Raw genomic sequence first — 18,305 nt, 5'->3', positions numbered from 1 at the left:
AAACACTAAGCCAAGGATCATGGTGATGATAACTAAAAAATCAGCATTAGGAAATGAAAATTCTTATTGCTTAAAATAACCATTTAAAAAACACTTCCAGTCTTCCTCCTTTAATTAACACTCTTCCTAGAGCCTGAACTGACAGGGGTAGGAGGAGTTGGATTTTATTATAAATTACAAAATTGCCATTCACTTAATCTCCTCCACTTTTTAGGCAGAGAATAAATCCCATTGTTATACTGAGAAGAAGAGAATGAACCATGTGACATTTTCATTTCTTTCAATAATCGTTCTTACTATGTTCTCACTGAATTAGCCTGTTCGACCAGAGTGGAATTCAGTTCTTGTATTCACCGTGCAGCTTCTTCTTCCCGCGAGGAACGTGATTCAGAGACAATGGCGACTTGATATTTAACCGATCCCTTTCAGCCTCCTCTTCCTCATCGTATCTTTCATCCTCATTCTCATCCTCCACATCGCTGCTCTGAGGACTAGAGACCTGAGATCCTGAAGGAGAAGGTGGTACTGAGGAAGGCCTGGGATATTTAAACCCTTCTGTCTGCCAAAGACAAAAATAAGACACAAAACATTAGAATGGCTTTTTGATTTTTCAATGATGTACACACTTGGCATGTGCATTTAATAAAAAACACAGTTGGATTTTTTGGTCTGTTCAGGGGCTATTAACTTTGATTTATCTTGATTCTGGTCCAACCACGCTCAAGAGAAACTCCTTAAATAAATAGCTTTCTTTTATCAAGCACTGAAATGTGCCAGGGGCTATATACATACGACCTTATTTTTTTTTTTTTTAATTTTTATATTTTTTGCGGTACGCGGGCCTCTCACTGTTGTGGCCTCTCCTGTTGCAGAGCACAGGCTCCGGACGCGCAGGCTCAGCAGCCATGGCTCACGGGACTAGCCGCTCCGCGGCATGTGGGATCCTCCCAGACCGGGGCACGAACCCGTGTCCCCTGCATCGGCAGGCGGACTCTCAACCACTGCGCCACCAGGGAAGCCCCATGTGATCTTATTTAATCTCTGACCAATTTGTTCTTTCTGCTGACAGAAGAAAATTGAGGGTCCAAGAGGCCAATGATTTGCCCAAGGTCAAACGGCATGTAAGTGGTAGAGCAAAGAGTGGTTCCAGGGCTGTGATCGTCCCAGAGCCTTTAATATCAACTGCCATGATACACTGTTGAGATTATCAGTGTCTATGTCATCCTTCAGATTTGCTCAATCCAATTCCAGAACATGAGCAGCCTGGATATTCCATGGACAACACCCACTAGAAAGGTTCCTGGAAGTCAGGCCACTTCACTGACCTTAAAATTTCACCCGTTCCTTTTATTTCAGCTAATGAGCAAACATCACTAGGTTTTAATCAATTGCCCTTCTACCTAAGATGCTCTGAGATAACTCATTTGATAAACACATACTAAGCACCACCTATGGGGCAGGAGGAAACAAAGATGAAAAATATCCCTGCTCTCTAGGAGTGCAGACGCTTCATCAATCAGGAAGACAAATGTGTAAAATTGTTACAGCACTTATCGCTCTGGATTTCAACTATTTTTAGACATTATTATGTCATACACATACGCTCATTTCAAGGCTCAGATACTTTACCTGAAAGCAATACCAAAAAAAAAAAAAAAAAGAGCTGAGTCCTACACTTAGGAAGCATAGAAGCTCAATACTTATTATTTGAATTAGTTGAATAAATGAATGAATATAGCTGAATTATCATCAAGAGCAGTGAACACCTCTAAATAAGCTAAGCAAGTCACTCTGTTACAATCATGGACATGGGAAGTGGAATTTGTATACTGAGGGATTTACAAAACTCTTTCACTTTCTCTATGAGCAAATTTTCCCTTGGGTTAACCTTCTAGATCTGGTCCCCAGACACCAAATAGAGGTGGAATATAAGGTATTAGGCAAAACTGTTTATAGTGAAAGTGACTCCTGATTGGAAAATTACATCTGCTTTTGGAGGATCTATATATACTTGATGAAGGTCTCTAGTATTTGGAAATCCTTGAATTTGATGACTCTTGTAATTGCTCACATTCCTTGTGGAGACCATAGAAGCTTATCTGTGAGGATTTACATGAGATGTTGGGTCCTGTGGGGTGTGGAACTGCTAAGCTAAAATGGATCTCATAGTAAATGATATGGGTTTCATCTTTTACACCTAAATTTTCACCTGGTGGGTCGGGAACAGAGAAGTTTAGCTCTTGGACCGCTGTGTAGACTCCTGTAAGGACTAATTCCACTGAAGAGAAATGCCTGATACTGCCCTACTTCAAGCTGTGTTTCCTTCTAAGTGAATGTGATGACAAGTAATCTGCTCTAGCCTCAAGAATATAAATGTCTAAGGGAATATTAGAGGAAGACTCCCTGGTGGGCACTGCTGAATTTCCATGCATAAATGTTCATCTAGTCCAATTTCTCCTGTGGTGTTCGAATTCACTATTACCCTTGCCAAGTCGTCACCCTACATTTCAACATCTCCTTGGATAGCAAATTCACTTCCAATGAGAGCAGGCCAGTTTATTTTTTGACAACTCTCAAAAGAATGGATGTCTAACAGAGGTTTTAGGCACTCGGGCAAGGAGAGGTTTCATATGAAAGTGCTTCTCCAGTGACATGAATTGGCTGACTGCTCAGCCTGTGTATATAAGCTAACTCTGAACTGAGGGCTTAGAGCTGGTCTGATTTGTCAGTTTCTCTATTTGCTTTGTAGCAACACTATGAAAAAGTACAGTAGTTTGTGAATTTAGCTACTTCAAAATAAAAGGTATTGTTAGGACTTACCATATGTAAGACATTTAGCTTTCAAAACAAATAAACAATACATAAAATATTTACCATTGGTGGTGATGTGGTTTCCGTGTGGAATTTATCTGGAAAAGCTCTGCTTAATGTCAGATGTCTGGCATGCTGGTAATACTATGATAGAAAACCAACCCATGGGTTAAAAAAGATGTATATTTATATATTTATATCTCAATAACCAAGTTGTTATATAAAATCTTTTTCTCCTACTTATAAATATATATTTTTTAAAGTGGCAGATTTTATTCATCCTAAATTTAAGAATCAGAAAAAAATATGACAGTTTATAGCTTTATCATTTTTCAGGGAATAAGTAAAGAAATACTATCAAAAATTGGAGGGGAAGGACATACTGGCTTTACTGAACTCTGAATTGAGCACTAAGGCGACTGAAAACACTGGTTTTACTCTATAGAGAAGCAGTGTGGCACGGAGAAAAAAAACGGGCCCTGAATAATCAGACACACTGGTTTTAAATCCTGCTTCCGACATTACGTAAGAAACATAGCTTCTAAGGGGCTTATCATCCTGCTTTCATTATAAAATGAAGACAGCAAAATTAATCTTCCTGGGTGGCAATGAGCGTGACTACTGGCATTAGTGTGTGTAGATACTCAGCTGATGGCCGTATCTGTCATTTGTCAGCCAGAGTTGAGCAGTATCTAAGCAGATACATTATGTGAAGGCAAAGTCAATTTAGTTTTTATTAAATCATCCACTGCTAAGACATATGAACGTCTGAGTATTTATAAACTAACGGCAGGATTGAAAGGAGGTATTTCCTGTACCTGTCATTTTGAGAAACAAGATTATTTCCACTCCCCACTGTAGTTGAGGAATGTGATCATATTATCTCTTAGAGTGTAACAAACTAGGGACTTTTCTCTTGATTTCCTCATCTTCATGAAACCTGTAAAGCATCAAGTTAAGCCCAGGTGATGGAATAATTAGTAAGATCATGGCTAGATGCTGCTAGACTGGCTGTTCTGGTCTCAAACTAAATATGAAAAATTGGGGTTGGGACTTTGCGAATTCACATGAAGCTCAAAGGTATTCATATTAAGTACGTGAAAACATCACTGAGATCTTAACGATGATACAGACTTGACCTTGCAGATTACACCTCGAATCAATTCTTTTATCGTCCAGTGGGATTTTTAAAGGGGTCCTCTGTGTGTTATCATAAACGTACTTACTCTGCCTAAGTATCTCCAATCCAGAAGGTCTGAAAGCCTCTCGGTTCGGTTCCTCTGAATAATCCTCTGGCGGCGTGACTGTTTGCAAAATCCATAGAGAAACTGAGTCAGCTGATTGCAAGAATCATCCAGTGAGCGGAATCGCCTGTCAACGATGTAAATACCTGAGGCACACAAAAGCCAGAACACAAGTCAAGATAAGGCTAACCTTAAAGCACTTCTACTGTTCCTTAGGGTCTATCGCGAACTGCGTGATTATCCACTCCCTGACTCCCCTACTGCCTCTGCTTTATCTTTTCCCTTCTGAGACTGTATTTCTCCTGTGATTTCCTTCCAATGGCTCAAAACTGTCACCAACACACAGCCAACAAAACACATCTTGCTAAAGAAAATCTGGCAGTACAGGGATACCTCGGATCAGTGATCATCCTTGGCGCTGCTCACTGACCAGAATCCCCGGGGTGAGACCTGGGCCTCAGTGCTTTTTAGGTTTCCCCAGTGTCCCCACCGTGCAGCCACGGGTGAGGACCAGAGCTGTCAGCCAAGGAAAGACAACAGTGACAATGCAATTCTAAAAGACCAGAGAATCGGCAACGTCCAGGCAGAGCACCCAGCCCATTCTAACTTTTCTTGCTGCTAGGCAGCCTGGACATATAGACGGTGATACCATCTGCCATCTTATATGTGAATTTTGATGACTTGGCATGGAACTTATAAAATAATTATGCTGATCGATACCTGTACTCTAAAGCCATGGTTATTGTGCTTGTCACTTCTAGGTAATAGAGGACCGAATCAGTCCAGAAAAATAAAAAGGTGAAAAGGCAATGTTTGTCCAAGTTTAGCACTCCTTTTGTAGTTTGTCGTTTGAGTAATATGTTCAATATTAATATCATTCTAATCTTTTCTATGGATCATTAATGAAATCTACTTTTAATTAAACAAGAAGTATAAAAAGTTTAATCCTCAAGATAGCGTTAGAGTCGGGCTCTGTGAAGACCCCGTGCTTTGTTTGGTTAGAGGTCCCTTCTCCCCCAGTTGGGTTCATGATGAACATCCTCACCATATGCAGTGGGATCAGCCACGTGCTCCTCCATGAAACAGCCAAAGCCAGAGAGGTTGGTGGTCACACTGGGGATACCCATCACAGTGCATTCGGCTGCCAGGGGAAATAGACAAAGGCTTGGCTTCAAACCAGCAACAACATCCTCTTACACACGCAGAGAAGGAAAAGCCCCAGTCCACCTAAATAGCAACATTTATTTTATGCCAGGCATGGTACTAAGCTCCTTACATGCCTGAACTAATTTAATCTTCTCAACCACCCTATGAAGTGAGGCTACCGTTATCCCCATCTTACACACGAAGACATTGAGGCACAGAGAGATTAACTAGCTTCCTCAACTTCACCAAGCCAGGCAACGTGGTAGAGCTGGGATTTGAAGCCAGGTGCCCAGCTCCAGAGCCCTTGCTCAAAACTGCTACCCTACACTGCCTCTCTCATTCCAGCTGGCTTTGTTTTTTGCTCTGTTCTAAGCTTGTGTCACTAAGTATTTGGCAAGTTTACGGGGTAAGTAAATATGTTTTGAAAAGAACCAGCTCCTCCAACATTTTCACCTCTCTTGCCACCAACCCCTTCCACTTTCTCGGGTGCTCAGCCAACCCACGGTTTCTTTCAATCCTCTACCACCTTTTAGTCAAAACCCTTTTTTTAGACAATATCAGATGTGTCTTAAGACATGTTAACACACTGAAGGATGTTTGAATTGTTAACATGAAATTTATATTTTATTATGGAATTTCTCTTGGTTGGCTAGTGGGGATGGGTGGATAAAAAGAGATTTCCTCATGACCCATGTACTCCTGTTCTGCAAGTATTGCCTCTTGGTTTAGCTCTAGAGAACAGTGGTTTCCGAATTTGGGGGAAGACGTTAGAGGAGAGGAAGGTGGGACGGGGATTATTGACCCATTTGAGAATCAGATGAAAACTCTGGAACTCCTCCCCAGAAAAATTTTGCCTACAATTCTATGGAAATTCACAGATCCTTATTTCTATTAAATACTCATTGACACCCATATAATAAAATGCCAGGGACCCATGTAAGCTCAGTATATGTTCACTGAGTGAATTTAATGAAGTCAGCATTTATCTTCACTGGGTTTTCTCAAAACACGAAACACAGATTTTAACACTTTCTGGAGTGAGAGTTAGTACAGCATAAAACAATTATGTAAAAAAAGTTAGAGACGTATCTAATATGCTAATGCCAAATGTATACCACCAGAGGTTTTGCTGTTTCTATAAATAAGGAGGGACCAACTTCTTTTGGTTAATTTATTATTTATTTATTTATTTTGGCCACACCATGAGGCTTGTGGGATTTTAGTTCCCCAACCAGGGATCAAACCTGGGCCCTCGGCAGTGAGAGCATGGAGCCCTAACCACTGGACAACCAGGGAATTCCCCTTTGGTTAATATAAAACAGAGAATGACTCATTCACTATAGGGTACATATTTCTCACATCCTTTTTTCCATCTACTTATTTTTCACAACACATTTGCTGGCCTTTATCTTAACACACTAAATATATTTCCTCTGTCATTTCATGTTAAGTTTAACTTTGTCCTATAAAATGATATTCTGGCAGAAAGACTGCTGTAAGTTAGATATATTCTTTTTTAATATAAATGACTGCCCACATTCCCTTGGTCACTCATGCTTTGGTTTTGTACTTCTTTGCTCTCAATATTTCCAATCGTAAATTATGTTACTTCCTAGAAATAATAGGAATAAGAGCCTATAACAAAGTTTTAAGTTCATCAAGTGAATTGTTTTCGTGTATCTCAAAAGATAGATACTCTATTATAAGCAATTTAAGATAACTATGCGGGCATTTCATAGGTAAGAAGACACTGCCTTGAGGGAGACGCAAGAGGGAAGAGATATGGGAACATATGTATATGTATAACTGATTCACTTTGTTATAAAGCAGAAACTAACACACCATTGTAAAGCAATTATACCCCAATAAAGATGTTAAAAAAACATATATACGGATATATACATCTATATATATATGCACACTAAGTGAAACATTTCATTAGAAAAATAAAAACAATTATAAAATAAAAAAAAAGAAGACACTGCCTTCACAAAAGTGGAATTTGTGCCGAGAACAATTTTTAGAACTACAAGAGAGGTAGCTGGGTGAAGATGACTTCTCACTGTTCATCTCTGTACTATTTGTGTCTAAAACTATATGAATGTGTTATCTAATTAAAAGATACATATATCCTTTCACTTAAAAAAGAATTCTGAAATAAATTTTAGAACAATTTTAGAAACAAAAATTGTTTCTCATATTAACCTCCTTGCCGTTAATTTCGCCTTCATACTAATGGGTAAGACTGGTGAAGATATAATCTTTATAAAACATTCTTTTTCTTTGGAATGCAATGAGTCAACAATTCAGATACCCCCTAAAATATGCCCAACCACAACCTCCTATACTTACATAAAAGATTATGTATTATGTCCTTGCTCTTAGGTCAGGAGCTACAAAACATAAAATGGACCCCTGGGATAGATCCAACCATTTCTACTAAGGTTTTTGTTTTGTAGTTTTAAATGACATATCATTTAGAAATGACATATTGAATATCACATACATGTGCATAAAATAATATACTAATAAAATCTAAAACACTTCACAATCTATACATGTCACATACCTGGAGTATAACCCCAGGGTTCATAGTATGATGGAAATACTCCGAGATGACAACCTCGGACAAACTCTTCATAATCCATGGGTAACAAGGGGCTGGTGGAGGATAGGAACTCTGGGTGCAAAATCACCTGAAAAAGAAAAATTCTAATGAGAAAAAAGAGAAAAGAAAGAAGAAGTTGAAGCAAAAAATCTCCTACAGTTTTGTTATTTCAATATTCCAATACTGTAGAATTCTTGTGTTCTAGATTCTGGGGAAAGAAAGAGATAAGAGAAAAGAAAAAGGAAAACGTCCGGGTGTTTTTTTCTCCTCTCTCCATTCTCTGTAAATATCTATTCTGAGTACTAACTTTCCCTCAGGTTCCCAGGCCTAGATCAGAGGATAGGGAGTTATTGTATCCATTTTTGTTCTCATGCTAAACTCCTCCAACCCAGACTTTACTGACAATAAAGATTTTACTCGGTTCTCTGACTGCTGGCCCTTGTCTTGTTTCTCAATTTATTCACACCTTGAGCAGGAAAAAAGGGGAGCTACCCTTATATGCCCCAGGCATAAGTTAGCCAAGTGAAATGGAACTAAGGGCTAATTGCAAGCCACCAATGTGATGTCACTGAACTGGAGATGGGAAGAGCAGCAGTACCTCCTTATAGAATATTTCCACCATGTGAGTACAATAGTCATAAATAACCTCAAGAGGTTAATAGGAAAATGCAGTAAACAACTAGGATGCAGTGAGTTTTGAGCTTTACCTTTCTTTTTAGCATAATTGATTTTTTTTAAGTTTATGTAATTTAATTTTACACACTGGTTGTGTTTAAAACTGGCCTACAGCATTTCTGAAAATTCAGCAATTGGCTCTCGTGCACTGGTATGAGTCCTTTCTTGGAATGCACAGCCTGTAATTTTCTGCAAAGGTGGAGCCCAGATACAGCCAGCTATACTTGGAAAGTTGTGAATAGAATAGCTACTTAACTGGTCACCTAGATGAATGAGTTCTATATCTCCTATTTATTAAAATTATAAATTATAATATAATTATAATGTATAAATTATATTATTAGCCCAGTACTTTAAAATCTGATTTTAAAAATTTATTAGAAATTATTTTTAATAACTTACTTAGCTATGGGGGGAGGCTGACAGATAACAGAAAACTGGTTTGGTGAGAACTTTCATAAAGTGGGGAAATAGGAGAATTATATATATGTTTATGTATAAATGATATATTTTTAAAATTCTATTAAAATTTAATTTTATATGAATTATAGATATAATTATATATAAATACATGTATATATGTATATATATATATAATTGGAAAAAATCCCAAATTTACAGAAAATTTGCAAGTACAATGTAAAGAGAATTAATATTTTTTCAAGAACCATTTGTGTATAAATTGCTGACTGGATGCCCATCATCTACAAATACTTAACATGTATTTTCTACAAACAAGAACATTCTCCCTTAAAAAACTAAAAATAGAGTTACTATATGATCATGCAATTCCACTCCTGGGCATATATCTGGAGAAAACTCTAATTTGAAAAGATAATTTGAAAAGCACCCCAATGTTCATAGCAGCACTATTTACAATAGACAAGACATGGAAGCAACCTAAATGTTCATCAACAGGTGAATGGATAAAGAAGATATATATATATACATACCATATATATATTAATATATATGTACATACATACTCACATATAATGGAATATTACTCAGCCATAAAAAAGAATGAAATAATGCCATTTGCAGCAACATGAGTGGACCTAGAGATTATTGTATTAAGTGAAGTAAGTCAGATAAAGGCAAACATGATATCACTTATGTGTGGAATCTAAAAAAATGATACAAATCACCTTATATACAAAATAGAAATAGACTCATAGACATAGAAAGCAAATTTATGGTTACTAAAGGAGATAGTGGTGGGGGGAAGAAAGATAAATTAGGAGTTTTGGATTAACATATACACACTACTATATAGAAAATAGATAAACAAAAAGGACCTACTGTATAGCACAGGGAACTAGACTCAATATCTTGTAATAACCTATAATGGAAAAGAATCCAAAAAGAATATATATATATATATATATATATATATATAAAACTGAATCACTTTGCTATACAGAGGAAACTAACACAACATTGTAAATTAACTATACTTCAATTAAAAAAAGAACAGTCTCTTACATAACCACACTATAAGCATCAAAATCAGAAAATTAACACTGATACATCACTACCATCTAATCCTTAAATCCCATTCAACTTTCTCCAGTGGTTCAAATACTGTCCTTTAAACCAAACAACCCAGTTCACAGTCACATGTCACATTTAGTTGTCACTTCTCTCTAGTCTCCTTTAGTTTGGAAGAGTTTGAGGACTTTCTTGGGCTTTCATGACCTTAACACTTTTGAAGACTACAGTCTAGTTATTTTGAAATTTGATCTTCAGTTTGGGCTTGTCGTATGCTTCCTCATGGTTAGAGTAAGTTATGCATCTTTGGTAGATATAGCACAGAGGTGACACTCTGTTCTTCTCACTGCATTGCATCAGGTGGCAAGGGATTTACACTTTATTCATTACTTCTGATGTTTACTTTGATCTCTTGATTAAAGTCATGTCTTTTTGGCTTCTCCACTGTAAAATCTTCTTCTGTTTCTCCTTTGTTATTAGTAAGTATATGGGGGGGAGTTATTTTGAAACTATATAAATACCCCATTCCTCAATAAACTTGTATTGGATTCATGGTTCCTTGTGTTATTCAATGGATTCTAATTCATTGCTATCTTTATTTATTTTGATACTTAAATTGTGCCTAATTTGGCCAGTGGGAGCCCCTTCAGACTGGTTTCTGTAAACTTTTGACAGATCTCCATCATTCTTTGAGCATTTCTTTGCTCTTTTGACACAAGAAGAAGTTCTAGACTCATCTTTTACTTTTCCTGCCACAGTCCTAGAAGTAACAATTTCTTCAGTGAGTCCTGGTTCCTTTTAGTGTAGAATGATATAAAGACCTGGGTGTTAGATGTGCTCATTGTTATTGGGGTGTTACAGGTCCTCTCAGCAGTCAGAGAGACACAATATACAACACACACACACACACACACACACACACACACACACACGTCTATACTTAGTTTCATTATCTTTCATACTTATTGGGTCAATCCCTGATATGATCTGAATGTTATGTTCCCTCCAAAGTTCATATACTGAAATCATAAACCCCCAAAGACGGATGGTATTTGGAGGTGGGGCCTTCAAGAGGTACTTAGGTCATGAGGATGGAGCCCTCATGAATGGGATTAGTGCTCTTATGAAAGAGGCTCCAGGAAATTCTCTGGCCCCTTCAACCATGTGAGGACATAGTGAGAAGCTGCCATCTATGAACCAGGAAGAGGGCCCTCACCAGAGCATGACCAGGCTGGCAACTTGATCTTGGACTTCCCAGCCCCTAGAACTGTGAGAAATAAATGTCTGTTGTTTAGAAGACAACCAGTCTGTGGTATTTTGTTACAGCAGCCGGAACAGACTCGGACAATCCCCCTCCTTAACTAGTCTCTCCACAGCCTCTCTCTCACTCCACTCTGGCTCTGACACCTTCTGTGAGTGTCTCTCCCCACTGCGTGGACCTTCCCCACCTTGCCTGGGCTCTGACTCCTTTCTATGGACTACCCCAGCATGCCCCCCCTTCCAGTGTAGACGCCTACCTTGTACTGACCCACCTAATGGCTTTAGAACTGAACTGTTTGGGAAGGAGAAAGAGAAACAGGGAGAGGAAAAGGAAGAGGAAAAAGAAACTTTTTTTTTTAACAACAACAACAAAAGTATTAGACAACAACAGTTGTCTAATACTTTATATAAGTCACTTTCATGCATATTACCTGATTTAATCTTAGCAACATTGTGTGATGGGGACTGTAGACATTCTCATTGTCCTAATTTTAGAAATAAGGAAGCTAAGACTTTAGAAGCATTGGTTATATCTCAGCAGATCCATAAATAGCAGACATGTTAAACTCAAGAAGGAATAAAATGGTAAAAATGTCCAAAACCAGTACTTACAAATGATGGTTTATTCAATCACAAGAATCACAAATTGGCAAAGCAAAAATGGATAAAATATTTTCCTCCACAAAACATAATTTTAATTCCTATTACATATAAAATATTGCACTAGGAAAAGAGACCAAAGACATAGACAGTTGACGGAGTCTGGGCAACCAACAAGTCAGAAGCCCATTGTACTCTGTTGGTAAATATATCAGCAAAGGGGGATTTAAAAGACATTGTGCCTACTTTGGTATTTCCAAACTTAGGAAAATTTGTACTCTCAAAAGCCCATTTTGGAACATGAAAACATCATGGCTCATTCGTTTTGTTCCCAGCCAAAGAGAATGACAGCACGAGTAAAATAAGAAAACAGCTGCCCTGGGTCCTAGAACAGCCAACGGCAGAAGCTCAGGGCAGAGGAAAGGATGCCAGAGGTCAGCCCAGGGAGGATTAAATGAGATCCTGTATGCAAAGCCCCCCAGCAGAGCACCTGGTTCACAGCAGTACCTGGATCAGTGGGGATAAAACAAATAAACAAAACTTGTTGGACTGTATTTATCCTGGGAGGGAAGTAAGGTCCCAGGAAGTTAGTTTACTTTCACAGCACGGCAGCACAGGGTCCAGACCTGAAATCTGCCGTCTAGACTTTTCTCACTATACCTTGCAACTGAGGCAGGATGGATGATAAATTCAAGTTTAAACCTGAATCAAATGGTCACATTCACATAAAACACTTGTCAATCCAGTCGGAGAGTTAAGAACCACTCTGTAGCCATATAAATACGCAGATGATCAAATAGGTACTTATATTAACACAGGCCCTGAATTACTGTCAAGCTTTTAAAGGATGCTATTAATAAAATGAAATACCTAATTCTGAATCGACCAAAGTCTATCTCAGTGCTTTTGAGTGTATATTGTTAGAAAGGGGCTATTCTTTTATTTCTTTTGTGTGTGTTTGCTTTATGACATTAATCAGTGAATATCTGAAAATGTTCATGAGTTTAACTGCATAAACACAATTTATGTGAGACCAACTTTTTTCTCCATTCATTCTACATAAGTCATGGACTTTTTTATATTTCTGTGCCTTTTCATCTACTTCTTTGGCCTGATAAGCCCACCCCTCTGTTATTTGCTGATGAACTTGTGCTCATCTATCAAGATGTAGCTGACATATCATCTCTTTTATAAAACATTTTATCAAACCCTGCAGGTAAAAATCAATCCTGTCTTCTACTCTAATCAAACTCCGTTCACACTTCTAAAAATATATGGAGTATGATGTGCCAGGGACTGGACAAGTACTAATAAAAGCTAACATTTATTATGCATTTACTCTGTGCCAAGGACTGTGTTAAACATGGTACCTATGGTTTATTTAATCCTCCCAACAATTCTATGAGTGGGGCTATATGATCACCACTTTACAGAGAAGGCTGAGGTACAGGTAGATTAAGTAAACTTACACATTGAATAAGTGGCAGAGACTTAAAACCAGGCAGTGTGAGTACAGTCGTAAAGGACTTCACATACCTTTATAGATGTGTGTGGCAGCCCTGAACTTGCCACTTGGATTTCCTTCAAGAGATCCTGGCCCGGGGATCTTGACTGACGGCCCTAAGTGCCTCACCTGTGCATCCATCCCAGTGGCGGCTCCTAGCCTGTAAGACCAGCCGGGATGGGTACTAGCGCCAACCCATTTCTGCCCACTGGGTGATTCCTTTAATGGGCAACTTTTCCTTGGGGAATCCCTATCCCTATTAATGGAAATCCCTATTAAAACCGTTGCATTGAATTGTTCACAGAGTAAGGCACCCATCTGCCTGCCAACCTGAAACTTCTGGTAGGTAGAAAGGACACATGAAGATGAAACACAAAGAAAAGGTTGTTCAATAAAGGAAAATGTATGTAAGAACACTAAGATACTTAAAATAAGTCAACAGTAAACCAAAACACACACACACCCAAATAAGAATCTTTAGTATTAAGAAAGGAAGCACTGTAGGGACTTCCCTGGCGGTCCAGTGGTTAAGACTTCGCTTTCCAATGCAGGCGGTGCGGGTTCAATCCCTGGTTGGGGAGCTACGATCCCACATGCCTCATGGCCAAAAAACCAAAACATAAAAAGCAGAAGCAATATTGTAACAAATTCAATAAAGACTCTAAAAATGACCCACAGCAAAAAAAAATCTTAAAAAAAAAGAAAGGAAGCACTGTATAATAATTGTGAAATTGTGTTAGCTCTAGTTTGAGTGTACTGTTGAAAACTGTTTTTGTGGGTGCATAAGCACGCACGTGTGTGGGGTGTGTGTGTGTGTGTGTGTGTGTGTGTGTGTGTTTCCTTCCATTAACTGACAAGCCATATTAGGTGGTTTTGGACCATTGCTTTTCCCCTTTATGAGTCACTATATATAGTGTGGTTATGTGCGTACAGTTTTTGTGTAGTTGCTAATTTTTATGAATTCTAGTGTTTTGTTAATTACAGTTGACTTTTCTTTCTGCCAAAAAAAAAAAAAGATAATAAGGCTGAGACTTTTTAAAAACTGGGCTGCAATCTAAGGCTCTTCCTCTCTCATCCTTCCTTTTTGCTCTCTCTTCCTTGTGTCTGGCTGCACCTCCCTGCCTGTTCTTGCTTTCAACCTCTTTATCCTTCACAAGCATTTCTGCCAATAAGTGTTTTCATATCTACTCCTGTCTCCGCGTCTGCTTCTCAGAGGAAAAAATCTTAGAAAATAGGTGAGACATGATCACTGCCTCGAAGAACCCACAGTCTCTGGCGAAAGGGACACATAAATTAAAATATATAGAATTCAATGTGGTAATTCCTATAATTGCAGAAAATAGAAAGTGTCTTGAGAATACAGGTAAGGCAACAATTGTTCTGTCTGGAGCAGACAAATGTATATTGAGGAAAAGTGTAAGGAAGAGATGACTTTTAGGTTGGATCCCAAAAGAATTGTTAAAATAACAGAGACAAGGTTATTTCAGGAGAAAGTAATATCAGCAAGTACACAGAAGTATGAAAGTGTTTAATATGTTTAGGAAATAAGTTACTCGTCCATTCCTAGGAAATTGCCTCACTGTTATCACACTTTTTTAAACATCAATCTGTATTTATTTCCCTTTCTTTTCCTGAACTTTCATTTTTTTAATTCCCTCTTAACTCTTTTTTCTTTAATTTTTAATTTTATTTATTTTTGGCTGTGTTGGGTCTTCGTTGCTGCACACGGACTTTCTCTAGTTGCAGCGAGCGGGGGCTTCTCTTCGTTGTGGTGCGTGGGCTTCTTATTGCGGTGGCTTCTCTTGTTGCGGAACACGGGCCCTAGGTGCACGGGCTTCAGTAGTTGTGGCTCGCGGGCTCAGTAGTTGTGGCTCACGGGCTCTAGAGAGCAGGCTCAGTGGTTGTGGCACACGGGCTTAGTTGCCCCGCAGCACGTGGGATCGAACTCGTGTCCCCTGCATTGGCAGGTGGATTCTTAACCACTGCGCTACCAGGGAAGTCCCCCCTCTTAATTCTTGAGGTTCCCTTGGGTCAACACTTTTCTTCATTCATTCCACCTGGTCTTCTAGCATGGCAGGGTCATCATTCCTTGGTCTCCACTACTGCCCACACGCCAATAGCTCCCCTCACAACTGTCCTTATAAACCCCAGACCTATGATTTCTGAGTACATATTAAGCATCTCAACTTGAATATCTCACACATAACTCAATCTATCAAAAACTGAACTCCATTCGTGACATGACCCTCAAACCAACTTCTTTTGAAGGCTTTCCTTAGTTTTTAGAAAGTGTGGGTTACATACTGAAGCCCTGCCTTCTCCCTCTTTCTCACTCTCAGTGTCCACTGGTCACTGAAGTATGGTCCGTTCTGCAGGCAACCATTTCTCCCATCATTCCATTCTCTCCAGCACTTCTGATAAGGCCTTTGGAAGAGGCCCTCAGCATCCCTCACCTGTACTGTTGCAGCAGGTTCTTAATTTGTCTCCATTATATCCACTTATACCTACATTAACAAGTGAGTGCAGGATGAGAAATACATTTAAGAATAGACTATATTTTCCCAAGAAACTTTGCAGAGAAGAGTAGAAAAACATTAGAAACATCAAGAGGAGGCAGGGTTAAGGCAAAGTTTGTTTTTTCATGTGGAAAAATTTAAGAAATATTTGTAGACAGCAAGGGAAGGAGCTAGTAAGCCTACAGTATGAAGAAGGGTAAACAGGGCACATTTTCTCAGAATGTGGGAGGAAATAAGGTCCCAGAAAAACACTTAGAATCTGAAGGAAAAGAAGTAAGAATGGGTCAAAATCTATATTCAAGGCCAGTATGAAGGGACTCATATGATCTGCTAAAGGTGAAAGAAAGAAGGGACAGTGAGACCTTTCCCTTTGAAAAGATTGGTAAAACTTGTGACAACTTGATCTTGAATGCTGGTGAATGGAAGTGAGTAAGGATAAGCAATTATCTATTGCCACGTTCACCCATGTCTCCCATGTCTAGCACCATGCCTAGAACATGACATGCCCTCAGTAAACATCACAGAGATTAAACTCCACGGTGGCAGAAACCAAGTCTTATTCATGTACCCAACCCTGTCCCTCGTCATCATAGAAACCCAAGAGTCAAAAGAATGAATCGGTCAGTAGAAAACTGCATAAAACCATCATTAGCCACATTCTCTGAAACTGGAAGCTCCTCATAACTCTGCTTTTAAGTTGAACTTTATCAAGAAGAAACAAAGGCAGTTCATGTTAATCTCAGAGATTCATTAATTAAAGCAATTCTTAGACTATATGTGTTTCATTAAAAATGAGGCCATTTCCTGATGCTTACTGACAGTATTGTACAATGAAAATGAAAGCTAAATTACAGCTCAAAGCCATAAATAGTCTTCGTTTTTTAAGAATGATACCAAAATAGTCATTCATTAATTGCTCAAGACAGGAAACAAAATAATATTTACAATATTTCTGATAGACGTTACAACCAAAAAGGGATGCTTCTAATAAATTCTCAAAAATCTATTCTGTATGATTTTGAAGTGCTCCACGTAAACAATTAGTTGTACCTTGACTCTGTCTGTACGGCTGTTGAAAAGCCCGATCCTTCTAATGGTGCTGAGGATGGGATCGGTGGAGTCATCAATCATGTTGTGAGTCGTCACCGGGGGCAGAGATTGCCGCTGAAGGAACAGAGAGAAGAAAATGTCAGTTTGTGAAAAGAATTAACAAGTGTGACTAATTTCAACAATAAGTCATTGGCGACATGATATCTAACCTTTATGCCTTCTGGTCTGAGATGCCACTAAAGTCTTTCATGCCACTGAGGGGAGGATTACAGGGTAAAGAACTTCCTTCCCATACTGTGAACACATGGTACTTGTGTTTTTCACCTGCAGGCACTCTATGAAAAGCCTAGAATTCTTGAGCGCTCCTGGGACTTCATTGGAGTAAGTGTCCTGGAAGCTTGACTCCAGATAAGCTACTCTGCTGGTTCCCACTAGGGGGCTGTCCTCTGATCCCTCGCTGTTATTGACAAGATTCCCGTGCAAGCCTAACACATTTATCTCTCCTTTTTAATAATAATTCCACTCGACTGAGAAACATTCACCTTTTCTCTATAGTGACTCCGAATTCTATGCTTTTTGAAAACTTTAGGAGGTATTTTTGGTGTCATTGCAATATACATCGTTTTTCAATTGGACATATTGGTTCCAAATGAATTTTTTAAATAGATACAAAGACAAGTTCCATGAGATTTTTTTTGAAGGAGCACTGAAAATACACTGAAGAAAGAGAACTTACAAAGGTGTCATTTAGGTAAATACCTAAGAATGACTTTTCTAGCTCTCAGGTTTAAAAATTTCCCAAATCAGCCCACTCCAATGCATTAAGATATTGATCTAACTGGACTTTAACAACTATGGGAAGTGATGGGCACTTTTTCCTTTATTACCTGAGTTGAAAAGATGGCTCTTTTCATAATTGTCAGATCGTCTCGATCCAAAATATTGTTCATGTCAGGAATTTCTCCTCTGTGGGGAAAACAGTTTTAATAATAAAAATGAAAACAGCTGGCACTAATTGAGTGCTTCCTATGTGTTAGACACCGTTTCAAGCAATTTGAAAAGAAATGTTAAGTAAACAAATGTTCCTGATGAAGCTCATAAATTCCTAAAGTTTGAGGAAGTTTGATAAAAGAACACCTTTGCTAGCATAAAAGAAAATTGAAATTAATTTTTAAAGCATTCATGTTGATGATCAGGAGGACATTCTCATTGTATTTTGCCCACCCTTAAGTACTGTGTTCTACAGTGGCCATAACTTGTCCACCTATAAGTTGATATTTTTACCGGTAACAAGAAATGATGCACACCTGCCACCATGCATCAGGAGACAACACAGCTTTCTCTTCATATTGTAACAAAATCCATATATTTTGTACATATTATTATTTTATAATACATTT

The 18,305-nt window shown here is 38.5% G+C and overlaps 1 protein-coding gene across 1 annotated transcript in view; it reads right to left on the bottom strand.

The window, feature by feature from the left end:
• Positions 1 to 337: 337 nt before the first annotated feature.
• Positions 338 to 18,305, bottom strand: part of GYS2 (glycogen synthase 2) — a 56,766-nt gene continuing 38,798 nt past the window's right edge. Inside the window, exons 10-16 of the mRNA XM_019936565.3 lie at positions 17,793 to 17,871; positions 16,906 to 17,019; positions 7,771 to 7,897; positions 5,101 to 5,196; positions 4,038 to 4,201; positions 2,875 to 2,955; positions 338 to 559 (exon numbers count right to left, since the gene is read on the bottom strand). Coding sequence (XP_019792124.1) covers positions 338 to 559; positions 2,875 to 2,955; positions 4,038 to 4,201; positions 5,101 to 5,196; positions 7,771 to 7,897; positions 16,906 to 17,019; positions 17,793 to 17,871 — 883 coding nt within the window. The remainder of the gene's footprint in view (positions 560 to 2,874; positions 2,956 to 4,037; positions 4,202 to 5,100; positions 5,197 to 7,770; positions 7,898 to 16,905; positions 17,020 to 17,792; positions 17,872 to 18,305) is intronic.

Source organism: Tursiops truncatus, chromosome 11 (assembly GCF_011762595.2).
Source record: "Tursiops truncatus isolate mTurTru1 chromosome 11, mTurTru1.mat.Y, whole genome shotgun sequence".
In the NCBI taxonomy this organism is placed as follows: domain Eukaryota; kingdom Metazoa; phylum Chordata; class Mammalia; order Artiodactyla; family Delphinidae; genus Tursiops; species Tursiops truncatus.
Note: the sequence above shows the minus strand (reverse complement) of the source record. Positions and strands in the feature narration are given on the sequence as shown.